General features: G+C 44.2%; 1 protein-coding gene across 7 annotated transcripts in view; it reads right to left on the bottom strand.

Annotated features, from left to right (window-relative positions):
- Nucleotides 1–16,059, bottom strand: part of FARP2 (FERM, ARH/RhoGEF and pleckstrin domain protein 2) — an 80,888-nt gene extending 64,829 nt beyond the window's left edge. For 2 of the 7 annotated variants that reach the window (XM_052802893.1, XM_052802900.1), the window contains exons 1-3: nucleotides 16,000–16,050; nucleotides 15,076–15,144; nucleotides 11,243–11,476 (exon numbers count right to left, since the gene is read on the bottom strand). In XM_052802893.1, coding sequence (XP_052658853.1) covers nucleotides 11,243–11,446 — 204 coding nt within the window. In that variant the 5' untranslated portion in view covers nucleotides 11,447–11,476; nucleotides 15,076–15,144; nucleotides 16,000–16,050. The other 5 variants (XM_052802896.1, XM_052802894.1, XM_052802898.1 and 2 more) reach the window with 5 other exon arrangements.
- Nucleotides 16,060–25,931: the final 9,872 nt, after the last annotated feature.

Genomic DNA, 25,931 nt, shown 5'->3' with positions numbered 1-25,931 from the left:
GTAAGCCTCTGGCTCATTTAATTAAGGTTAGCTTTAAAACCTGTGATCATTTAAAGGTTCAAGCAGTGTTAAAGCACTTCACTGCCAAATGAACCAGCTCTACCCAACAAACATGCTTTTCCAGAGTGGCTAGACCTGCTGGATGCCTGAAAGTAGGAAAACAATAATTTGTTGACATGGGAAAAGATCCCCAAGAGGGAGGGAATTATGTGAACAAGATTGGGAAATGTATACTTAGGTAGACTGCATGCAGAGACAAAAAATGGTCCCGAGTTCCAAAAGCCCTCTCATGCTAAAATACCTGGAGCACTTGAAATAAAACACACTGTGCTCAGAGGAAAACAAAAAGGCATCACGGTTAAGCATTCAACCAACATGTGGTCCCCAAAGCACTACATACAAACAGCACACAGAAGATCCATATAAAAATTATTGGGCATCAAGCAGAAATTCTCAGTTGCTTTCATCACCTGGAGAGAAAATACAAACATGCACCCCCCAATACCTCTGCTTCATACACTGCTCTAGACCACCTGGGAAGAGGTAAGTCACCCAAATTAAAACCCTGGACCTCATCACTGGAAAGACTTTTGCAGGACTCTACTGCTTGACGATTTAGCACCAGAGTTAATGCTTGCTAATCATCAAACGTTCAGACGACAGAGGTGACAGTATCACTGAAAGCAGCAGCTTTGGGGTGGCTGATCCCACACAGACGCGAAGCTCGTGGCAGTGGAAATGCCAGAAAACTCCGCTAACGGTGATGCTGGGACTTTTTTTACAACACATACTATTTCAAATAATCTACAAAGGGCCAGAGCAACACCACACCAACAGCCCTCCTGAAACATCGAGGGCACACTTGAAAGCGCTCAGCCTCGTCAGCACGCTACATTAAGTAACTGCACTATTTCGAGCCTTTAAACAACTTGGTGGCTGAAATAACCAAGGACAGATACAAGTGCCTAGTTATAAAAATGGCCTGCTGTCAAAATGGGCAGCATGCCATTTATAGCCATTCTCAAAAAAAGCCTTTTTCCACTTCAAGAAATTAAGGTTCATAACAGAATGTCTAAGCACCTACTTTGTTCATGCAAGCTGTACAACAGTATAATAAAGCTAAGAAACTACAAGTTAGGAGGCTGATATCTCAATTCCCCCCCCTCCCCCAAACTTTGCTACAAGACCCTACAGACTTGTGTGAACCACTGCACCTTCCTACACCTGCTCCCTCTAACATGCCTGGCCACTTCACACATTTAGATTGTAGGTATTCTAGGAACTTGCACAGCATCATTTCCTATGTGTGTGTATATGTATATAAATAAAACTCTATGTTTTTAAAGTCATTTTAAACACAGACATTACTTTGCTTCCCTTTGTTCATAAAAAAATTACCAAAATTGTAGTCTTTCTCCATTAATTATGCTTTTGCCTTGAAACCATCATCCATGCCCACATCAACCAGATTTGATCTAGGCTTTCCCTGTAAGGCGTTACGGTAGTGCAGGTTGGCACACCACTTTGAGGAAGCCCGCCCAAAGAAAATAGTTTAAAGCATCAAGGAAATAAGATAGACACAAAGATTCTTTACACAAATTAGGTATTTTTACAGGAAAGGCCAAAGCTCTCTTTTGTTTTGCGCAAAACTGAAATTGTACCAGCTGTCCTATCACTCCCCACTGTACTTTGAGCAGAGCTTCGATACCATGGTGATGGGTTAATAAATACCTATAGACCAGATTAGATAAGGCTGAAGCTTTGTTAACTTCCCCCTTGCCAGCAGGAGTCTCTCCTACATCTCTGGCTTTGGGCTAGCTGCCCAAGCAGCAGCCTGAGAGGCACAGTGATGCTCGTCCTTCATTTCAGTTGAAGACATGTCAGACAGGTCTAACACAGAGTCTCTAAAAAGTCCTCTTTCCTTTCTTTAAACTAATATGGGTATTTCACCACTCCTGTTTTGCGCTCAGGCTCCACCAAGTGCTGTGCCCAAGCCTTCTGCCATGGGTGGCCGATGGAGAAGAGGAGCAGCTCGGGTAGCAGAGATGTCAAACGCGTCAGCTTGGATCTCGCTGCTGGCAAAGCAGGCCTGCAACTGAGTTCCCATCATTTCTCTTGCCTGAGCAGTGAGGAGGCATTAATAGTTAAAATACTTCATCTCCCGTTCCTCTGCCACAAGGCTGGGAAGAAACAACTTCTTAAGCAATGTTTTCAACTCTGCTTTCGCCATCATGAGAGCACTCCAAAACACATGCATGTATGTAAAACCCAAGCACGGTGCTACAAACGCGTCAAAAAGGCATCACAAGTTCTACTACAAGTGAAAAGAGATTACTAAAGAGCAATATACTCCAATTTAGAGAGCCCCATTGTTGTTTCCCCTTGTTTCATACCTGTGGGTTTCAACCATGCAGCTCAGGTCAGGGCAGCAGCACATGCAGAAGCTGTTGAAAGACTTCCAGGAGTGTCTCTGAACTCACAATACAGACTACTTGGCAGCTCAATGCTCTTTTTTTTTTCCTTTCCTTTTCTTCTCAATTTCTTATTTTTATTCATGAATGACTGCTCTGTCAGACAGATGGGTCTTCCCCCCTCCACATCCAACATCACAGCCTTAAAAAATAAATCTTTTACACTAGGTATTGTCACCAGAGCAGTTTAAGTATTCAATTTATATGGTCTCCCTCTTACACAAGTAGGCAACGTTACCCTTGCCAGAAAGTGTTTTGTTGCAAGGAGAAACAGATGACACACAGGTATGCTTTTGCAACCTTGGTTATTTAAATGCACATTCACAAGTCTTTGCTTCTCTAAACACAGCTGGGTACCAGGTGATGCCATCCTTGCTCAACATCAAGTCCCTTTTTTCAGTAGGCACTAACCTAAAATTTCTCCGAACTGCCTCTTAGCACACTGCATTTCTGTAGCTGTCTTTAGCTGACTGTGGATTATTTCTTTGTTGGTTTGGGTTTTTTCCCCTTTCAGGCTCTATATGTTCTACAGAATTATCCATGTGTGGAACCAACTTTGAATGTCATCCACACCCAGACAAGGCTTCCACAGAACTACCTTTTTTTTTTTTTTTTTTTTTTTTGAATACAGCATTTCTTACAGTTATTTTGATAGAATGGCATAATAATTTCAACGGATTTTCACTATCCTTCACCACTAGGTTATGAAAAAAGAAATGAACACCTGCATTCTGCAGGAGTGTTTAAGAAACTAACAGTATTTCCTTTATTAGTGATGACAACACATTATTTGAATTAGTAAGGAAGCTAACAGGTAACAGCTTTTTATTTACAAGGTTGTATATCAGTTAATTCCTCTCAGGTGCCTTCTGAAGTAAGTACAAGAACTGTACCACTGCACATATGCCAAGACCATAAAGTTATGCATTGGTTTGTTTACTTTATCAGATCTCATGCAGACAGAACTATAGGCAGAAAGTTCTCAGTAGGTTTACGATAAATTAGAGAGCTTGAAAAGAGTTCAGCTTTACACCAACTCAGTGCTAAGCTAAGTAAATACAGCTCTTGTACCCTCAGTTCACTCTTCTGAACCCGTACAAGAGAAGTTTTTCATCTATGCACTTCGTGTGGTGAAGCATACTCACTATAGTATATCACAGCCATACAAACAGTTACTAACTCAATCCATTACATTCATATTTCAAGGACTGCGATAACATTTGATCACCATGTTACTAAATGGTTTCTATGTTTTAAGTTACAATATGTGCATATAATAGACTTTTCATACAGGAATATTCAGATTGTTTCTCCTTTGCTGCAGTATAAATCAATTTTCTTTTCACATAATGGGACACCTAATGTCGAGAGAACTGTAAAGTAGTAAATTGTTTTTATAATAAAATTTAAGTTCACATCTTCCCTTAAAAAAACCCAACAAAACACACACACCAAACGTCTCTCATAAAATGGCTGCGTTTTTACCTTTCCCCACCCAATGCCACATTCCTACATAGCATCAAAAAAGTCAAGCCCCCAAACACAAAATAACAGGTCTAAAAAATATATAGTAGAATCAAACAGTACACAAACTGCAAAGCTTCAATTTACTTTCTTCTTAAACCCTATAATAACTTCAAATTTTAAATAGTGAATTACTAACTTGCTCTTCTGAGGTCAGACAAAAATAAGTCCTAAGGCAGCTTATTTGCCATATTTAGGAAAGTCAAACCGGAGCAATGACAAACATCTGACTATGATTCTTTCTGGAATTCTGACCATTTCTTCCCAGCCAGGGAAGAAAAACACTGAGCTGACTAACAGAGAATCTTGATTCCTTCAGCATAGCGCTTAATAGGATTCAGAAGCAGCCTGTCCTCCCACTTCCCACATATTTAAGCTGTTAATACTTTTACAGCACAGAGGGGAAAAAGCCTTTATGAAAGGAAGGTCTAAGCAAGCGAAGGGAGAGCAAGGGAGAGGCAGGAGGGCAGCTTATGCCAGAGCCTGGCTCTGACAGAGAGCCGGCAGCAGGCTGCCCCATCCTGCTGGAGAAGCTGCAGTGCTGTAACGCTGGCCATGCGCTCACAGTCCACCACAGCTCGCAGTAAGGACAGCCCCTCTGAAATATCATTTCAGAGTAAATTTTTTTCGGTGCTCACGAGACACTCTCCATTTTTAACAGAAGGACATTTCTTACTTAAAACTGCTCAACAGCAGCATTTCAAGCCGTGTAATTTCTGCTTCAGCCCCAACTAAGTTCTTAGGGGTACTAACGCTACCATAAGAAGTTACTGATAAGCAGCATTTTTCAGTGTGCATGAGCTGAAAACACTCCCTCCAAACCATGGGATGTCACAAGGCATGTACAAGCTGTCAGATTGCTTCCTCTGCTGCCCCAAAAACCTCCCGCGGTCCCAGCCCAGCTCCTGATTTCAGGGCCCCCGACTGCAGCGAGTCACGGCCGCAGGCTCCCACGGCTGTTGGAAACAACAGGCATCTGAAGAGGTGCCTTTTTCACGACACCTTTTCAATTACAGGTGCCTGCAAACTGCACAGAAACCAGAATAACTAAACATAGTTATTCTAAGCATACTGGTGGAAAGCAACTTTGCACTTTTAATAATGCTATTTGTATATTTAAATAAACGAAGGAAGAGTAATATAGGTGGCCAGCAAAGACAGCATCACTATCGGACAGAGTAATCATCAAGTAGCTGTTTTCAACTTAGTATAGAATAAGCCACTTAAATTTTATGGTAATACAACAGTAAGTTTCACAGGGTACATCAGTAAACTCCAACACAGACATGAGCAGTGGGAGGACAATACCTAATAAGAAAATACAAGTGGGGAAAAACTAATCTTATTTGACTAGCCTATTCTCATGAACAGCAGTGGAGTCAAGCGTTTCCCTCCCAGGCCGCCCACTGGTGTCAGAAGGAGAGGGACACATCACACAGTGCCGCAGGGATGGGGAACCAGCTCCATCTTTCACGTACTTGGTAAGAAAATGAGAAAAGATACAACCACCTTCAAGAAACTGAGTCACACACAAGGAAACAACAGGCCTGGTAGAAATACAGAAAATACAAAAAATGCCAACAAAATGAAAAGCATTTTCCTAAGGGCCAGCTCCATTCTCCAAGGCACGAGAACGCTTGCACTAGCCTGACCCACGGAGAACAACTTCAGAGCATGGTGAGGCTGCAGGACAAAACCCAAATCCCAGGACAAGTTAGTTGAAATCTAAGGCAAATTCCAACCAACATAAAGCTAACTCATACTATTAACATGCTTTATCAAGAAGTTACTTCATTATATTTAAAAAAGAAAGAACAGACTTGTGTGCTTAAAGCAACCTGACAAAGAACATCATGAAAGAAAACATTCTAGTTTAAGTTTTCCCATTGAGTAAAACAGGCAGGCAGACCCACCTGGTTTTGCTGAGCGCTAAGAACTGTGCTATGATTTTATGATGGCTATTACAGTTCTACAGACTGCATTCTCCAGTAGATGAAAATAGAGAAAAATTCAGCTGTAATATAATGCACAAGTATTTCTCACTCCCAAGTTTTATTTTACGTTCAAGCAGAAGAACAGGAAGTGCACGCAACTGAAGAGGTGCCAAGTTCTCTGCAAACAGAGTTTGGTAAACTTGAAGCATAACAATCTAAACTTCTTTTTCCAGGGCACTTCCTCATAGCATAGAGCATAATTCAAGTAAGAAAGCAAGCACGCATATTTCCTACATAAGGAACAACATACAGACCAAATATTAAACATTACATTATGGCAGCAATGCCATTACATATCTTAGAAGCTACTGCAAAGAGAAAACTCGGTCAGAGAAGCAGACCTTACAGTCTGCCTGCCTACAGACCCCCCAAAACAGTATTGCATTGGAGAAAGCACTGGAAGATATTGCAAGTCTGACCCCTTTCTTGTTGACTAAACCTGCTATTTCACTTACCGGGATTTTAAGATAGCACCAGACTCTCACCTACCATCAGTACCACCCTCCTTTCAACTATGCCATGCAAAAAGACCCCTTGTTTCCTCTAACCCAGGTGCACACGCTGTACTCCATGTCTTTGACAGCCCGTACGTCTGTCCCTGTTGTAATACACTCCTCTTCCAACTCTACTACAAATCAACGCAAAAGCTTTCAGCAAGTATAAATCACAACTTCCAATACCCTAAATTCCTATAGCCTAAGTTGTCCTTTGTTGCAGCACATTTTATTGTCTTCCATAACCAGCACCAGACAAGTATAATTTTACCAAGTGGTCATTTTGGCAAATTAAACCCAGCCCAGGCCCTTCTACTTAACAGTCTGCCATGTTTTTATGCTGATCAAAGGCCTCCAAGTTTAATCTCTTAAGAAAATCGGGAAAGCTGGCAGAACTTCTATTGTAAAGCCCTGATTACTTTGAAGTGTGCCCCTGGTCTGAATTAAATTGAATTTTCTGACCATTCATCTAGTAGTCTGCAAAACCACCCATTTGGACAGACTTAGCTTGGAGGGATGAGGACAGGTACCCCGTGATATGGCACAATGCAAGATTTGAACTGACTAAACAAGCTGGCCATAAAAAGGGACAAAAACACAACTTATGAAAATAATTAATACTCCAGCCTAGCTTTGGATGGATACGTTTCATTCTCTTTTCTGTTTTGGGAGGGAAAGGAGAAACCATAAATACCCAATTTTCCATTTTTTAAACTCTATAAAACATTTGAGCATTTCTCCATCCCCTAACATTCAAAACAGATTCCCTGGAGAGGAGGTCTGCCCCAGCATACTTTAAAGAATAGCTCCCTCTTACTGATTAATGAAATTCAGTTAGAAAGAAAACCTTACAGTACAGATGGTGAGAGCAGACAGAGACAGTGGGTTTTAGACAAAAGGCAGTGAAATGCAGCTATATTGAACTTTTAACACTGTTCTAGATACAACAATAACATGAAGGAAAGACTGTCTTTTCCTATTTTGTTCACATCCCATCCGTTATGCCACTTTGTCAGCTTCTCTTCTTGCTCTTTAGCGAGTTAAAAAACCCAAGCAACAGGGAAGAGCTACCAAATGAGAGTATCTACCAACACCTGCCAGGAGATAAGCAAGTGTTTTAAATGCATCTTGGAGAAAGGAGGGGATAACAAGGAAAAGCTGTATGGATTAAATCATTATTGTGGCTACTCTGTTTATCCTGTATGGTTAAAATTGCTGATGTGGGTCATTTTAGGCAGCTTTGCAAGCGAGGCAGTACAGGGCTCCTGTGTCAGCTTCCCTACCGTGCTGCACAGAGAAGGCTCCTCTCCAGAAGCTGACCACTATGCCTAGTCAGTCTCTTCCACCGACACACCACTTCTCTCAGTAAAAAGTTACTTCCCACAGTTCTTAAAGACAGAAGGGAAAATGATTTTAAGAGGGAAAAAAAAACGCCTTTTGCCATAAGCTACATCTCCATTAGAAGGCAGTGGCCCCTATGAGAAAGGCCTCAGTGTCCCACTACACTGAAAAACTATTGCTGACCTAAATCAATAAACACAAACCTCATGAAGCAGGTAGTGAAGACAACACCATCTCTCATTTCCACACCCAGTGAAAAAAATTGCAAAAGCAAAGAGGAGCGGGCAAGCAGCACTGCAATCAGAGCCTCAGTCCCTCTAGGACAGCTCTTTAATCATGAATTTCTCTCATTGCTTTTTAAAAAAAAAACATCTGTGCTAGCCCACACCACCTATTCAGCAAATGTGGCTGACTCTTCCTGATTCTAGCCCTCAATCCCCAGGTGAAAAATTTCAATTTTCCGTCACAAACAGCAGTCAGCAGTTACTGCTATCCCACCAGTCCACCAAACAAATTAGGAGGCAGAGGGTTACAATTTAATACCTCATCCCTGTTTGCTATCATTTGCTACCTCATTTAGACAAAAATGAAAAGCGATGTAAGCAGTGTATTAGTAGGACTCCAATGCTACAGTTGCTGACTACAGACCTTTTTGTGCTTGATGCTCTACAGATGAACAAAGGATGACCCCTCCTCCTCACCGCTTACAAAATCAGGCAAAAGTTTCTCAGTTTTTCAGTTCCGACTGACCTTGTAAAGAATAGTACAACGTTAACTATGGCCTCAGCACACTAGCTGCCCAAATTCGGGTGTTTCTGTGGATGTCATAATCAGAGAGAGCTTTCCAGGTAAAAAGAGAAAACTAAGGTAGTTCCTAATTATGGGAGACCTCTCATCATGATGGGAAAAAACAACAACAACAACAACAAAGGTACTGCATTGTGGCCCAATTAAGGGATGGAGCCAAGCACCTTCTCACACAAGACTACAGGTAGGGCCCTGAAGGACCTTGAAAGCAGAGATAAGCAACCTACGTTTGAAGCTACAAAGAGAGGGAGCCAGTGGAGCGATGCAAAACTGGTCAGGCAGTAGCAGCTGCTAGGAACAATGACTGAGTGGGTTGCCTCTTCCTGCAACATGCAAAACGGGTACATACTCAGCAAGACTGGAGAGGCTAAAGCCAACAAGAAGGTGATCACAACAACAAAGGAGTGAAACAAGGTGGTCCTGGATGGGATGAGTGTTAGCTGTTTAGTTAAACAGTACCATCCTAGAGATTGTACAGCATGCCTGCAGGAGATGGCCTGCTAAAGGAAATGAAGAAATTGGAGGTGAATAGAAACTACATTATTGGTCAGACAGGTGAGACGGGAGTATGACTCACAGCTGTCAAAAAAAATAGTGTGAGCAAGGAATTCGTGGGTTTTTTACATGTCAAGCTTGATGTTGACACATAAATATCAAAACCAAGTTTCATCAGGCAAAGGCTGATTTTATTTAGAGCCAAGAGACAGTGAAGAGTTGAGACATCGTAAAGAACTGAGCCACAACTGAATCTGAATTTGATCGTAAGACTAACGACGAAGTGCTGTAGGATAAGACTAGGGGTAAAGGATGAAGCTAAACCAGACCTGCAATGCAAGCCAGAGAGCGATGAAGATAACTGGAAGGATATACAGTCAAGACTGTTTCAGCAGGCAAAGGAGAACCAGGTCAAGACAGTTTCAAAAAACAAGGTATTCTGAAAGCAGTGAACTGTACCAAGAAGAGAGGAGAACCAAGGGAGGGTGCTCAGAGGTTAGAGGACAGCAGAGAAACTAGCGCAGAGCTCCAGGACAGGACTGCAGGGCCACCCGAGCATTGGCGAGCCTGAAGGTGAAAAAGGATTCTGAGGTTGTCTGAGAGGCAAGTGTAGTCAAAGGATTTCCCATCAGCAGTAGATCAAAGACAATAAAGCAGGCTTTGACTGTGTCAGAAAGAGCCAGATAAGAGTTATAAAGTAAGATGAAGAGGGTAAGGTTACTGAGGAAAGTGGAGGATTTACATGAGAAGAGCAGACAGAGTTGGTACAAATATGACAAGGAAGAGAAGGAAAACATCTATGCTAATACACAGGAGATTTCTAATCATTGACTTCATGCAATAAAGCAGGAACTAGGAGTTATAAATTCTTTCTTGATTTTAACAGCTTACAGTAGACTTGCACCAATTTTCAAAATTACAGGCTTGGGGAGGGTTGCTTGGTTGTTTGGTGGGTTTTTTCTTTTCCTTTTTTTTTTAAATCAAAACACAAAAGCACCATCTACACCAATTTGAAAAAAAAAGAAAATCAGACTTCAAAAGAACCAAAATCAGCAGATTTTTTTTTTTTTTAATATTCTAACATAATTTAAAAAAAAAAAAGCTTTTGTGTTCTATGCAGTAAATGAGGGATGGATGGGTTTGCTGTACCTTCTGTGTCCTCAGGTAGGGGGATACAGGCACAGCCTCACACTTAACAAAATAAAACAAAATCAGATTTTATGTTTGAAAGTTGAACAGCTGGATGGCAATCTGTAGAAGACATCCCCAAAAGCCACTATTTCTTCAGAGCTCCACAGACATCTTTTTCACTCTATTTGGAAAACCCTGTTTAAGTCTATGCAAGAAACTAAGGCTACAACTGCCAATTATAAAGTCAATTTGATACTAATGTAGAATATCTGATAGCTAAGTACCTTCACTAGAATAGAGCTCTTTTCTAACAACAGATCTTTAGGCAAGCTAAAATTAAAGTCTGAGGTTAATGTTGAGAATGAAACAAGAATATGAAGAACAAAAATTTTTGATTGTTTAAAAACAGAACAACCCCAATTTGAGCACGGTTTGTGTTTCTTAAGGCAGATTTCCCCAATTGCTAAGCAAGCCTAGTTTTAAATACAAATTTTCAGAAACACTGCCACCCCTCTGGTGCCTCCCTCCCAAAGTGTGGCAACAAGCAAAAACTTCCAAATAGGAGCAAGTTTACTTGAAGAGGATACAAACCATTAAAATAATTAATAAAAAGTAGTAACTAAAAAAACCTCTTCTGCTCTCCCAGCTGCCAGATTGACAAAGCTGCATGTGGCTCAGGGAGCAAGAACAGTTTGGCAGAAAATAGTTGGTGTTCCCCCAAAGCAAATAACAGTTAAAGCTTCTTGTTACAGTATGTGCTTGTATTTAAAGTCTGTTAAAAACCCAAAACATCCATTATACTTAAAAGATTTTAAAAAACAAGACGTGCTACTCATTTAACTACTTGTAAGTAGGTAAAATCCCTACAGGAATCTTTATTCAGACACTGCCTCAAAATGCCCCAGCTCTGTACAGTAGCACATCCTGTGAGCTTTACCTTATCAAAGGCTAAGTGTACCTGAAATCAGGTTTAAACCTCTTTTACCTCAATGTCAAGTACTTCCACCGTGTTGTCCAACATCTTTATTTTGATTGGTAGGTCCCGCTCGTGTGTTTTGGCAGGCGATGATGCCATTGCAGTAGAGAGGTTCTGTCCCGGCTCCAAGGTACTCACTCCTGTGGTCTTTTGGACACCCAAACGAGAGCCAGGAGTCTGCAGGACTCTGTATGTTCCTTCTATCTCTCCCATCTTTCAACAGCAAGCAGAGTCTAAAGAAACCTGGAAGAAAATAGAGGATTACAGCCTGAAAGATAGTTTTCCACCAATATCCCGTATGAAAATGCTACCCACCAAAACACAGTCACACACAAAGTCCTTATTTAATGCTCTTCATCCTGCTATCAAAACCGATAATAAAGTTGATGAAACTCTGGTCAAAAATCCAGCTGCTGGGAAGAAAGATAAGTGGCAAAAAAAATAACTCTTCCAAAACACAGTTAGGAAATAGGATACTCAAACCTGCGCCCTCCACCCTCCTTACACACTGACACTTTAATTTCCAGTTAATTTTTCTGCCAATTTACCTCCCTAAACCAGGTCACCACAGTATGAACACTGCTCACAGCACAAGAAAAGCCACCTGGAGCAGGCCATGGAGGGAAAGACAGGACTCTGCCTTTCACTGGTACCTAGGCGTCCCATTGACTTTGCTACAATATCGGACCACACCCTGAAATAACAGGAACAATTAACTTTCTTCATCCCCCAGAATGATGACTCATGCAAAACCGTAACTACTCCAACCAATGCTGGCAGCTCAGAGCCTTCATAACACAGATTTCTGCTGCAGATAACAGTTCTTCACCTTATTAGCAAACCTGCATTGTACCCAGACTAAGTCAGTGGGCAAAAATCTCAATTACAGACATCTATGCTAGTTCAGGTAGACCAACTCCTACATTGTGATCCTTACTTTCATGGTTTCATGGCAGTTGTTACAGACCAAATGTTTAATTTGACATGGAGAAAAAAAAAAGTGTGCCTCTCCCTGGCTCTCCTGCACCACAGGAGCAGTGGCAACATTTGCACGGGGATCGCAGCAGGGTCTACGTGAATGCAAGGCACGTGTGCTCAGGATGCAATGCACCCAACAAAGCCACTGCTCCACGCTCACCGCTGGCACGAAGTATTTGGCAACAACGTGCAAGGTGCTCAGCAGAAATGCACATGGAAACCGATAGGCTCCTTGGTGCTTTTGGTTGCATTTCCCAAATACCATGCTATGTCTGAACAATCGAAAGTATGTGGTTACTGACGCTGGGACAGCCTTCACGTGGCTACCACACTACAAAAAATTCAATGAAGTGTTGGATTATTGTTTTGTAATAAACATGTTTTGTCTAAAAAGGAGAGAGGCAGATCATGAAAACATTCCTTTGTCCCTCTACGCTTTGAGTAGGTAGGCAACCCGCTCTGTGGATTCAAATGGAGCCAGCCTTACATGTTGTTAAAAATTTGTGGGGGGTTTTAGGTTTTAATCCTTGCACATGTTGAGATTGGTCAAATGTCTTCCTGGCTTGCAGATCAGTGGGTTTCAACGTTATGGGGTTTTTTTGCTTTTTAAACTTGCAGACCCCTGTATAGATAAACTTGTCACAGGAGAGAAGACAGATGATGCCTCCTCCCTAATTACACCTACCAGAAGGCTTGTTTGGCTTAGTGGTCTCTCAGAGCCCTTGGAAGCGCTGCAGAGCCCTGCCTGAGCAGCACAGCTCAAGACCACTGCAGAGATGCCTCCAGCCTCCCGGCTGATGACACACATGACGAGAAAGCGTGAGAAGGATGAGCTCAACCTTAAAAGTGTGTGTACACTGCCCAGTGCCCGACCTACCAGTTTTAGAAACTTTCTGCTAATTTGTCACCTTTCTTAGACCATTTTGTGCATATCCTTTCACTGAACTTCCCAGTTTGTGTGGCCACACAGCCAAGGAGAAAAACTTTTAGGTCATAAATTTTAAAGTTACCACAACAGCAAAAATCACCAGAGACAGTTGCCCAGGTTACACCTCTAACTGCTAACCTGAATAGAAACCATAGCTCAGTGTCATCTATATCTCCTTGATACTCTGTCCCTTTTAACTTAACTGTATGGTAAGATTTTGCTACTGCCATTCAGAAGCTTATGAGCAACTGAAGTTGCCCAGAATCAGCTATACTCCTCACAAGGCTATTTATAAGACAACCACTCTTCAAATTAGCACTCTCTGAACACATTCACCCTGTTCCGAATAAACAGCTACTGGAAGGCATAGACCCTGCAGTTACTCAACAGGAAAAAGATGTGAGCAGTGACAGCTGAGGCAGTGCACAGAGCAGCCCTGCAGCAGAGAAGCTTCGGCAGCCTCCCCTCCAGCTGAAGCCAGGCAGTTCCCAAAGGCAAGGCAGGTAGGCCACCCAACTCCGGACTAAACAAGGAGCTCCTGGGTACTTTTACTAGCTTTGGTTACTAGCCAGGAGAGACTAAAGTCATGTCAAGCAGAAACTGCAGATGTCAAAGACCTTCCTCACAGGTGTTAACAGGAAAAGTGAACTCAACAGGGCTCGACCAAGCATCTTGCTGATGACACATTCCTAAAAACTTTTACCACTAGACTAGTCCCCAGCCAGCATATATTCAGATTTTTAAGGTCTAACAAGCACCCAGGCAGAAAACACAATGTGCAGAAGCAAGGCACATTTCCCTAGAAAAGCAGTGCCCTGCCCACCGCGTGGCAGTTGTGAGCATGTCCCCACGCCACATCCAGTTCCCTCCCCACGCATGCTACTAATGCCGTTACAATTATTAAAAATTCCCAAATAGCCTGGCCTGCTCCAACTGCCTCAAAAACCAGAAGCGGGAGGAGTATTAACCAAGCCAAGCACTACTTCCAGTTTTGCCACCAATTATAGTTATGTATCATGTTTTATGTAAGCTGACTACATATGATGTTTCTTAACAAAAACGATTGTGCGATGATTTAGGAAGCGTTTCAGTTTAAGGGGCTGACTAAAGGAAAGGCTAAGGAAAATGAAAGAGTGAAGCCTAAGATGGGCTGCAAGCATTGGGAAGAAAGAGAGGCTCTATGGGCAGAGCAGAGAAAGTGTCCAACAGCACTGTGAGCCTCCCACCCCAGGCGAGCCAGAACAAGGTCTCATCTACCTCTTCACCAAAGCAAAACTAAAATGCAGTTACCACAATATTAGCGGTTCTAAGAAAAAAAATCTTTATTGCATTTACCCGCCCCGGACTTCTTCACACCAAGTGCTTAACCTGATAATTTCCTATAAACCGGGACCAGGCATCAAAGCTAAATCAGCTCCCTGAAGCACAGTGACAGAATGACTGTTGCTCTCAGGCCCAAGTAAAGGAGCAGCTGGGAACACAACTTACAAAATTGAGGTAGCTATGTACTTTTTGTTGCTTTTTTGAAATGGCTTCAAAGTCACAATGAATTTTATCTCCTACTTGGATGAAATAAACTTATTTTTCAGAAGCAAGACAGCATTTTTCAGCTAGCAGCAAATCTGGAAAGGCAGCTTACACCCAAGGATATGCCTGTGCAAGATTCCAAGGGCTTTCAAATGAACTCCTCTGAGCACGGTGTCTTTTAGTCAGTCACTACGATGCTCCATGCCTCACCTAAGCAGAAGGCTGGTCTCAAGTAGCACTGGTTTCCCAGCTCCCAGGTGTGAGCAGGGTGATCCCTGCATTCTGCAGGAAGAGATCCCCACCACCTGCTCACAGTGGAAACCTGCAAGGAGCAGCAAGGAAGCACTCTCAGCAGGAGCTCTCAAAGCAGGTCCCTTCAGTCCACCAGAAGCAAACTTTCCTCTTTTACCTTTTTCACCAGGCAATAGCATCACCACACCAAGGTGGTACCAAGGGATGCATCAGGAATCCAACAACTGCAGCGAAGAAGGATGAAGACTATGAGTGCCCCTGCCGCACCAGGAGAGACATCTCTCCCTGAAACCCGGAGCCCTCACTCCCATTACAAACACCGAACACCATCCCTTGTCACGACCACATAAGGGGTCTCATGGTGCTCTCCTGCAACGGTGCAGCAGCACCGTGTGCCGGGGACCACAGGCTTGCCTGCAAGGAGATGGATGCGCAGGGAGGGTGGAGAACGACCGCATCTGGTCCCTGCCAGACGAGTGGGGCTTCAGGAGCGCTTCTCCAACTGATTACAGGGAATCAGCGGGGCGGTGCAGCACTACCCCCTCGCACCCCCGGCACTGCGCCCGGCCAGCGCCGGGGGTCCCTCGCAGGGAGGCGGATGCGGAGAGGATGGGGATGGGATAGGCCGGAGCACAGGTGCGCAAACACTCCCAGCCCGAGAAGAAAGTGGCGAAACCGCCCAGGCCGGGACCCGGCAGCCCGCTAGGGAAGACGCTCCCGAGCCCCCCGCCAGCCAGAGGCCCCCCCCTCCTCAGGGCTGAAGGAGCGAGGGCCGCAGACCCTCCGGCGGCGCGGGCAGGGCAGGGCAGGGCCGGGCCGGGGCCCCTCGCGAAAGCCTCCGCCCGGGTCCGCAGCGCACGGCAGCGGCCGCAGGCGGCGGAAGTGCCCGACGCGCAGGCGGGCCGGGCCGGGCCGGGCCGCTGGCCTGGGGCGCCGCTCGCCGGCAGCCCCCCCCCAGTTCCCACCCCGCCGCCCGCTCCCCCCGGCCCCACCGCCCGGCCTGCGGGTCCAGCTGCCGGGACGGCTCGGAGCCGGCCCACGGGGAACGCCGCGCCCGGCCTCGCCTCGCCTCACCTCAGCTCAGCGCCAGGGGCCGGGCCCGGCCCCACCGCGCGCCGCCGCAGCCCCAGCCCCAGCCCCGTCCACCGCGCAGCCCGCGCACACTGGCCCAGCGCCGGCCCCGCCCCGCCCGCCGCCATTGGCCGGCCGGGGGCGGGGCCGCGGGTTCCGGTGGCGGCGGCGGGGCGCGGCCCGGCGCGGCCCGGCCCGGCCCGGCCCGACCTGTGCCTGTGCCGCCGGCAGCGGGCGGGTAACGGAGCTCCGGGGTCGGCCCGGGGCATCCCGGCCCCCGCCCTTCTCTTACTTCCATCTGAGTCCCCCAGGGAACGTTGGCAGCGGAGGAGAACCCGTGCGGCGGCTGCGGGAGGCCCGGGGGGGATGCAGGCCCCCTGCGCCCGGAGAGAGATGGGGGGAGGAGGGCTGTCCCTCGGCCCTACCCGCTCCACACCCCACCCCCCCCAAAAAAACCCCAACAAAACAGAAACCTGGAATCACGCAGCCGGACGGACCGAGGCACCCCAAGCCGGCCGGGACTCTGCCTGGGGCTGCAGAACACTGGCAAGTGCAGCAGCTGCTGAGATCCAGGCAACACAGCTCGTAGGTTTTGCTTTGAATAGTGAAGATCACAGGTTTCCAGTAATTTTCACAAGCAGACCGATTTTAAATAGGGATAGAAAGAGCCACAGCACTGCAGAAGGGGAGAGAAGACGTGGGTGCTGCACCCATGTGCCAAGAGCCGGCCCAGTGGCATCAGGCACTGCAGAGGGGCTGAAGACCATCAGAACATCCTCCTCCTCCTTCTCGCTCCCCAACCAGCAAGCTGGTCCGCCAAGTACCGCAGACAAGAAGCAAACGCTGTAGGAAATTCAGCACAGGATGAATAGAGTTCTGCCTGAACACACCTTTGCACCTTCAGCGTTCGGAGTCTGCTCAAAAGCAGATGCCAAGGCCTAGTGATAGTGGGGCGGCCAGGGAAAGAGCAGTCCCTGAAAAGGGGTGCCTTTGAGAAATGCCCCCGGTCACCTGGAGGGACCGCATCTCCCAGCAGTCTGCTCTTCAAGACAAGAAGCAACAGATACTTGGATTTCTCTAGGAAAGGATTGATGGCCAATAGCACAAGAAATGCCAAGAGCCACCTTGTTTTTGAGAACTTGACCTTTTCACAACAATTTGAAAAATAAAATATTAGCATAGCATATGACTTTTATGTTAACAAAACACATAAATCATGCAGAACAGCCCTTTCAACCTGGAGCAGCTTCACCACTCTCACCCACAGAAAGCAGCAACTCACAAATTTAATGAGTAATTCCTGACTAGCAACATTCTCCTCTCTTTAAAAGAAAAAAGACACAAGGTTTTAAAAACATGTCCCATTATTTCTTCTCCTTAAAAAGTGAAATGGAGCTGAAGAACCTCATGCATACAAAAAAATCAGGCAAGTTGCAAAAGTATACACAGCATTTTAGGTAACTCCATTCATAAAAACATTTGTGATTCCAATAAACTGAAGTGCTTTCATAACTGAAATGGATGTTTCGGTATCCTGGTTTGCCTACCATTTGCATTGCTCTTCCATAGGCAATGAAAATGGAGTAGTTGATTTTATTTGCAGCTTAAGCACTAATACAGTTTCACATCCTTTAATGTGCAGACACTTCAGAATAATCTTCATTTCCATCACTGACTTTAACATCTAAAAAGAGCACAAAAACTTTCTTTTGCAAGTTGGAGAACAAATCTCATGTGATCACTTTAAAAGCAATCAGAGAGGAAGCAATAATTACAGATATAGTAAAGTCTTTAGAAGCGTCAACACCCTGCTGTTTATGCTTCGCTGTATATTGCTAACTTTTATTGCTCACACAAACCACACGTAATTTACTGCGCTGAAACAATCCAGTAATGAAAAGGCACCAAAGGTTGTGTGTGTTCGAGTGTCCACATACCCAGTACCTCTGTTTCTACATGCACCTCATTTCTAGCCTTTCTACGCACCACAGGCAAAAAAATTATTTTTCGTCATAGCATGAGGAGTTTGGCAGGATGCACAAGTATTCCTCTGAAACCAGTTTACTTGCCATGAACCAGAACCTTAAGAAGTCTCTCCTTTTCATACCTGCATTCCCAATTCTTCAGGGTAGACAATACCATCCATGCTGATGGTACCTGGCAGCTATCGCTGCCTAGATGCTAAAACCTTTCTATAACAGGTTTTCTCATCTATATATATCTATATATATGTATATCTATATATCTCATAGAATCATAGAATGGTTTGGGTCGGAAGGGACCTTCAAAGATCATCTAGTTCCAACCCCCCTGCCATGGGCAGGGACACCTTCCACTAGACCAGTTTGCTCAAAGCCCCATCCAACCTGGCCTTGAACGCTTCCAGGGACGGGGCAACCACAGCCTCTCTGGGCAACCTGTTCCAGTGCCTCACCACCCTCACAGTGAAGAACTTCTTCCTTACATCTAATCTAAATCTGCTCTCTTTCAGTTTAAAGCCATTACCCCTTGTCCTATCACTACATGCCCTTGTAAAAAGTCCCTCTCCAGCCTTCTTGTAGGCCCCCTATATAGAGAGAGATATAGATAAGAAAACTATAACATACATACAAGTCACTGTAACAGCTGACTTCTCCCTCTTAGAGAAGTCACCACCCATTTTCACACTCCTACCCGCATGCTTAAGGAGCAGGCTACGAAGGGACATGGCACCACCTGCCATCTTCAGTTCCTTCCACCAGAAGCAGGGGAAGGGACAAGAAGGGACAAGACTCCACTTTTACGAGCTAGAAGACAACGACAGCTCTGCCCTCTGCACTCACTGAATCATTCGGCAGGGAATTGGCCGTGAACAGATGATGCAATTCCTGCTCCCAACCAAAAAGGGTACAAATAGGAAGCGCCTTACCAAGCTGAACCTCTGTGCTACACACTTGGTTGTTTACAAAACTGCTCAGCAACTGGAATGCACAAAACGTGCTTGAGACCTGGTGTTTGGTGACTGGATCTGAAACCTAAAAGAGGGAATGGATGGTTATCTAACCCACTACACATGGACTCGGCAATATGTTCCTCACAGCTATCCACAAAGACCTCTGAGTTTCCTTAACTCCCATGAAGGCAAATTTTCTGACCATCCAGGCAGTTATGTTTTAATCCTTTACAGGAGAAGGAAGTTTAGAGAACAAAGCTAGAAGAATAATGTCGTTACACATGAAAGTCAGCTGTTGCTGTTGCAAGGATGCAGTGTCAGGACAAAGTACAATTTTATCCTTGTGAGATAAAAAACGGATAATGAGGTGTAACTCATTCAGTCAACTAATATTACAGATAACCTACACCATATTCTCCTCTTGGCCTGAGTGGGACAATTAGAATTACCCTTATACTACACTATGATGTCATCTCTTTCTTTAATCACCCTCTGGATGAGGGTGGAAGAAGTCCTTCAAAGCAGGTTTCTTGTCCAACCAAGAAAAAAAGCAGCTGGAAAAGCTTCTTCCTGTTCAAATTCTTCATTATGGCAAACAGAAACTCTGCAGACTGAAAAATTAGACTTATTGCTAATTTCGTTGGCACATATTTTCCAAATACATACTACAAATTTTTGTTTCTTAGAGCTCTCCTATCTCACAATGACAAGACAAGCAATTCCAAAAACTTATATGATGTCTCCCCTTCTGTCTATAGCAGAAGATAGGTACAGCTGAGAATGGAAATAGTTACAATCATTTAAGCCAGCATTTTGTACCATGTACACCATGCTTCCCCACTTTAACTGGGCTGCACATCACCAGTTCACTTCTCTAGCATGTTGCACTGGGACTGTATAATGACAACATGTGTAGGCATGCCAAGGCTGAAGATGTGAAGACGAATTGGTATGGGTTTCATTGCAGGTAGGCCAACCCAAGCACCAGAATCCCTGGGGGGAGCAGGTTCACAGAGCTTTGAATGCCACAGTTCACTGCTGTTGTCCTACTTTGGTTCAATGTAGTGCAGTGCCTTGTGCTACAATTCTCCCGTCAATTACTACCTAGAGATATTCAACAATTTGCTGTACACATCATTAACCTAAGCCTAAGTGCAGTGTCAGTTGGGACCAACTGCAAGGGCTGATAGCTTTCTTCACAGGATGATCACTCTTTTCCCATCACCTTTGAGGACCTGGTGTCACAGTACCAGCTGTAGAGCACCTCAGAGGTCCACCAAGGGAAAAATTCTCATTTCCACAAATGTGTTCATATCTTTGGCTGGCTGTCATGACAGTTAGTGACTACCCTGATCATATTCCTGACCTGAAAGTGTTTCATCCTGGAAGAGCTCAATCAAGTACTTTCCAGTTTGTAACGGTCGGTGCAGCAGAACCAGACAGGAGACTAGTTGTCTTGTCTCACCAAACCCTTCTCTGGATTGCCTTCCACATTGACTCAGACATCTCAGTAGAAACTGCGCTACATGGATTGGTGAATCATTCCTCAACCTGTCTCATCAGTGATAAACAAGCTCTCTACCTAACAGCTCAGAATTGCATCAGACCACTTCTCAAATAGGAAACCAAGCCAATTTCAGCGATTATAGCCAGGTGTTGTTCTGTACTCGCATCTCACTTGTACCTCAGATGGTAGGAAAATATGAAAAAGAAGAGAATGAAATCATAGAATTTGATCAATACACTGATTTGATCAATACATTGATTATAAGCAAAAGGCAAAAGGCTCAAGCCAAGGCGAACAGGAGTTGCTGGGTACCTGAAGATTTGATCGGTGTGATCAGCAAAAAGAATGAGTAGCACAGACATACCTGTACATATCATTTTCTGGAATTCCTCTCTTACACCAGGTTCACTTCCTGTTAAAGTTGACCTGGAGGCACAGGAGACCTGCTGTTCTTCAACACTAATGAGTGAAGATACTTCAAAAACAGGCAGAATGCACCTTGTTCTACTGGCAGAGATACGTCAAAGGTACTCATCATTAGCAGCATCTTGCTAAACCAACTACAGAAACTAATTTCCATGCTACAGAAACTTGTAGACTCTTTGAGGGGGGGGTTCCACTTCCAATCTTAACTACTTCTGCCACCCCCACCCCAGTCATGCTATAGCACTTCTCACAGGGAATTGAGACAACCCTTTTGGGCTTTTCAGGTTGCTCCCCTTTGAGGCATTTTTTGGGAGCCCTTCTACACACACTACCTACCAATCACATTGCCCTTTATAAAGTGCAAAGTCCACTAGCCTCAGACTATAACCTAGAATTAAACCTTCAATATTAACCAATTCTTTAGAACAGGCATGAGCACTTAAGTACAGGAAGAAAATTCTGCTAGTCTGCTAACAGAAAAAATTAGTGGATGCAATCCTTTTTTGCAATCACCTACTTTGACTTTCATCATCGTATCTGTATTTTAAGTTAGCTCTCATGGTGAAAGTGGCAATTACACCAAACAAATTAAGCACAGCACATGTTCATACCTGCGCGCGCGCACACACACACGCAGGCACCTGCTCTGCAACTTCTTTCAGTCTGGTTAATGTACCTGCCTAAACGTGTTCTTCTTGCCCAGAAGGTTCAGTCTATAGCCAGCAGCAGTTCTGAATCAACAGCACAAAAATCAGGAGCATACACAAGCTACAAGCTGCAAAGGAATACGGCTGCTGAGCCACAAGACTGAAACAAAAGTCCAGGCAAAAACTGCCAACCGTGCCACCTATTTTCTTCATCTATAGGTAGCCGCAAAAGAACAGACACAGTCCAATCGCACATTGCCCCCATGTGGTAAATCCTTCCTATTGCAGAAAAGCATAAATATCCCTAGAATTCCCCTAAATTTGCTTTAAACTGAATCCCAAGATTTTCCAATACATGTTAATTCTTTGACTGTAACAGTCTAAACATTAACGAAACAGTAATTTTTACAACATTGCAATTTATTTCTCTTTTTTACTTAACAAAACCTGCACGGTGAGGTTAACCAAGTATGTCTGAAACAGCAAGGCCTAAAAAAATACCCCATACAATTGGGAGTGTCAGAAAGCTCCCCCCCGCCTTTTTTTTTAATCTCATTGAGTTTCATCTAATTTCCCTACCATAAAATCAGACTAGTATTTGTTATCTCAGAGGAGCTGCGCAAGGGTTCAATCCAGTCATGACTTGTACAGTGCTTCAAAGATCTACATCAAAAACTTCTGTAAGTGGTTGGGGAGGGAGGGGGTGGGAAACAAGACATCACCAAACAGAAACCACCACTCCCCCAAAATCTGAAATTCTAACAAGAAAAAAAAATCACCTCTTTTTCACATACCAATAAACTTTAGTCAACACAACTACACAAAAGCCTGATTAATGTACATTTCAAAAAAAAGTATAACTATAAAGGAGAGAAAGGCCTAGTCCTATTTCATAGACAGGATACTTCAGAACAAAAAGAAAAATTAAGGATCTACAAACACTAATCACAGATAAGCATGGCAACTATTTTACCGCCAAATAAACCCGACTTGAGGTTTTCAGTAACACTAACTGTGCTACCTTAAGTTACTTTCCAAAAAATGAGGCAACCGAATGGTAGATTGCTAGCAAACCAGTGAACTGTTAAGATTCCCCACTCTGCCCCCCAAACTAAGCAAATTGTTCCAGCTGTTTGTCCCAGGAACCAGAGGGCGTAACTCCCCATGGACACCGAAAGGCAGAAATCGAGCATGGCCCAGGGCTGCGCACAGCTTGTCAGACACATGGACTGCCATTCCTGCAATGCTGTTTTTCTGCGTTTCAAAGTAGATAAAGTAGGCAGCCTGAAACTGTTTGCTGGGCATGCAATGAAGATTAAAACCAGCTTTCTTGCTCTGGGTACAAACTTCCCAAAGAGAGTGCTAGTCAGCAAGCTAACTGCTTCACTGAGATACCACTGGCAAGCCAAACCGCATGTTCTCTTCAGGGGAAAAAGCTCTGAACTTGGAGCAAGTACCACTACAGGAACAGCTTGGCCTGGGTTTTAGGCTCTCCCTTATGAAAAAGCTTCTTAAAAGTAAAAATGAATCAAAAACATTAAAACAACAGGGGAATTTGCAAATTTCAAGGCTCAGGAGTGGGCACGTTCTGAACAAAGTGCTTTACTGCCGGTGCCTTTCCCTTTTTTTTAATAAACATGCTGTTGAAGCAGCACAGTATCTGTTTTAATGAGTGTTTTGCATTAGCTCTCAGGGTGTGTTTATTTATTCATTCTACAGAATATGCTGAGTTATCTTCACATAGCTTGGGAGCTCCTCCATTTCCTACATGGGAATTTTCCCATGAATTTTTGGCTTCCGCTTATAAAAAATGAGGCGATTCCGTCTCTTTGCCCCACCGGCCTCAATTTGTTTCTCAATAAAAACCAGGAGGACAGCCAGCTTACGGCACTTTAAGCACGATACCTCAACACAGCAAAGTTGCTAATGGCTGACATGTCTTATAACTCAAATATCTCTGACTTTTTGCCTTTCTGTGACTTATGTGGTTGAGCAGAAATTTGTATCTGGCAACGTGGACCCCTCTTGGAATGCAGCCATACCTTAAATCTGATGTGCCAAGCACCAGTTACGTCACCTCAGAAGATAGGTGCAAAGCTGAGGATCTGAGAAGGGCTCAGACTAGAGCATAAACAATTAGCTGCATCAGTCCTACCAAACCATTTATACTGGGTTTCAAAGTGAGCAGGAGTAAGCCCCAGGCTTGCCAGAGTTAGTAACTCTCCTTGTTCTTTTCCTATCAAGGAGCTCAGTCTTTCCCACAGCAATCAAAGCACTGCACTTCTTGCTTTGTGGGACCTGTCTCTTATGACTGAACAGGCTGTCTGCAGGGCCGCCTTGGCTCTAGCCAGAGGTAGTTTCCGAAAAGCATGTTATTCTCTGTCTGAGATAGTTGGACACCTCCTCCGTCTTGCTAGATTTACAGGCTCTCATTCCTGCGGGTGGAAGGAAGCTTCATTTGTCTACTGCATTTCAAGCACCGAAACTAAACTTGCAAACGTACAGCTACATCAGAAGATCTTGCCTTGCTAAACACTGTAGATACTCCCCAACGCACCTGAAACTTTGACACACCCTTACATGGCTATGAGCCAGACCCAGGCAATTCTGTCACATCTGGGCTGCACTGTCAACAAAGCCAGCCATCAAACCATGCCTTTGCCAAACTTTTTCTTCCTTCTCATACTCCCTCCATTCCCAGTTTCTGGACTTGACCCAGAATTACACCAAAGCTGACTTCACAGCACATGCTCTCACCTGGTTACTGTGACAACAGGCCAATTTCAGCATCTTTCAAATCTTCATATAAAAGGACACACGAGCAGGTAACAGCACCTCCCATTTTTTGGATGCTGAAGAGATTCCTTAGAGCGCTGTGCTCTGTAACAGTCTGCCTGTGTGCTCTGGCAGCAGGGTGCCGCACGGAAGAAAGCTAGTCCAGTAGGACACAGCTACAATACCAACGGCTGCTCTACTACAGGGAAAATACCTGCCTCACTGGTAAACCCGACTGCATTCCCAGCCTCTTTGCCTTCTGGGCTGTCCAAATGAATAGGACATGCTGCGGCCCAGAGCCAGGATCAAGCATCTCTAGAAAGAAGCAACAGATAATGGTGGGAACAGGGCTCTAAGACAACAAAGTTGTTAGCAGAACCGTTCATTTTAACACTCCTGAGAAATGCACTCTGGAATTGTTGCCTGTGGGAAAAGCTCTACAGCAAGTTGAATTATAAAGTGGTTTAATCACCCAAATGAAACCTTTCTTTCCACTGCAGGAATCCTTTAAGAGTTTTCTGGCGCTCTCTCAGTGTCTGTTAGCAGGAGCCCAGTGTTAAGCTCTTTGTGCACTGTTCCATACACAACGTTGGGAAAACAGCAAATACAGAAGATCATATAATTTCATGGAGTTCTTTGTACTGAATTCTAGTAGAATGTCTTTCCAAGCGACAGCTTCAATTCTTCCCAAAGCCTTTACAGATTATATTCTTGCACATTCCCCAGACTGTCACCAATCAACAACCTTGTTTGCCCTCTATTTCAGATACTCCCATAAAGCATGCAGCATTTCAGGATCTACTACCAAGTGTCCAGAAAAATGCAGAAAAAGTGACATTTTTCTTTACACAGAGGTCAAGAAACAGGAGTTAACAGATATTTTGTTCACCCTTTTTTTTTTTTAAACTACTAAATCTGTGAAACAAACTAGCAAAATCCTGATGGAAATCCTCTTTCAGGGCACAGATGCAAGACAAACCAGCAAGAACGCCCCTGAGTAGTCAATGAAATGGACGCATGAGTTGTGCCTAGCCACATCCATACTAGATGCTCAGAAAGAACCATGCAATATTTGTCTGGTCGACCACATGATAAACAGGACTTTGTGTGGTGCAGGATAGTTACCTGAAAACAAGACACTTCTCTGCACTCATGCTGTCTACTCAGATATAAACAACTCAAAGTTACAATTCACAAGTCTGAACTTCATTTCTTTCAGTCTTGTGAGGATATCCTACTAATTTCCAGCTTTTTTTGAAGATAAAGCAATAAAAAACTCCATCCCTTTTTGCATTTTTGATACTGCTGCCCAGGACAGTAAACTGCAAGTGCATTGTTAAGAGAAAGGCCAAATATATAGTCCTTTTTGGTAGAATTTGTTAATGAAATGCCAAGCATTCTTTTCTTCTAGCATCACAAGACGGCTTTCTTCTCAGTCACTTATTCTGAGGTCATTAGAGTGTTTATGAAGAAAGAGAGAGCACTATGACTAATTCATCCACAGGTGTCAACTAAATGGAAAGCCTAGGAGCAAGTGGTGTAAATTTGATCTCCAGCCCAGCCATCCTAATATTCAGAATGACCTGAAACAGGTACACAAGAGGCTCTAAACGATCTTCTTCCTCATTCCTCGCTGAAGAGCCCAGGGAGTAAGC

The sequence above is a fragment of the Harpia harpyja genome, chromosome 12, assembly GCF_026419915.1.
Source record: "Harpia harpyja isolate bHarHar1 chromosome 12, bHarHar1 primary haplotype, whole genome shotgun sequence".
NCBI classification, from domain to species: Eukaryota; Metazoa; Chordata; class Aves; order Accipitriformes; family Accipitridae; genus Harpia; species Harpia harpyja.
Note: the sequence above shows the minus strand (reverse complement) of the source record. Positions and strands in the feature narration are given on the sequence as shown.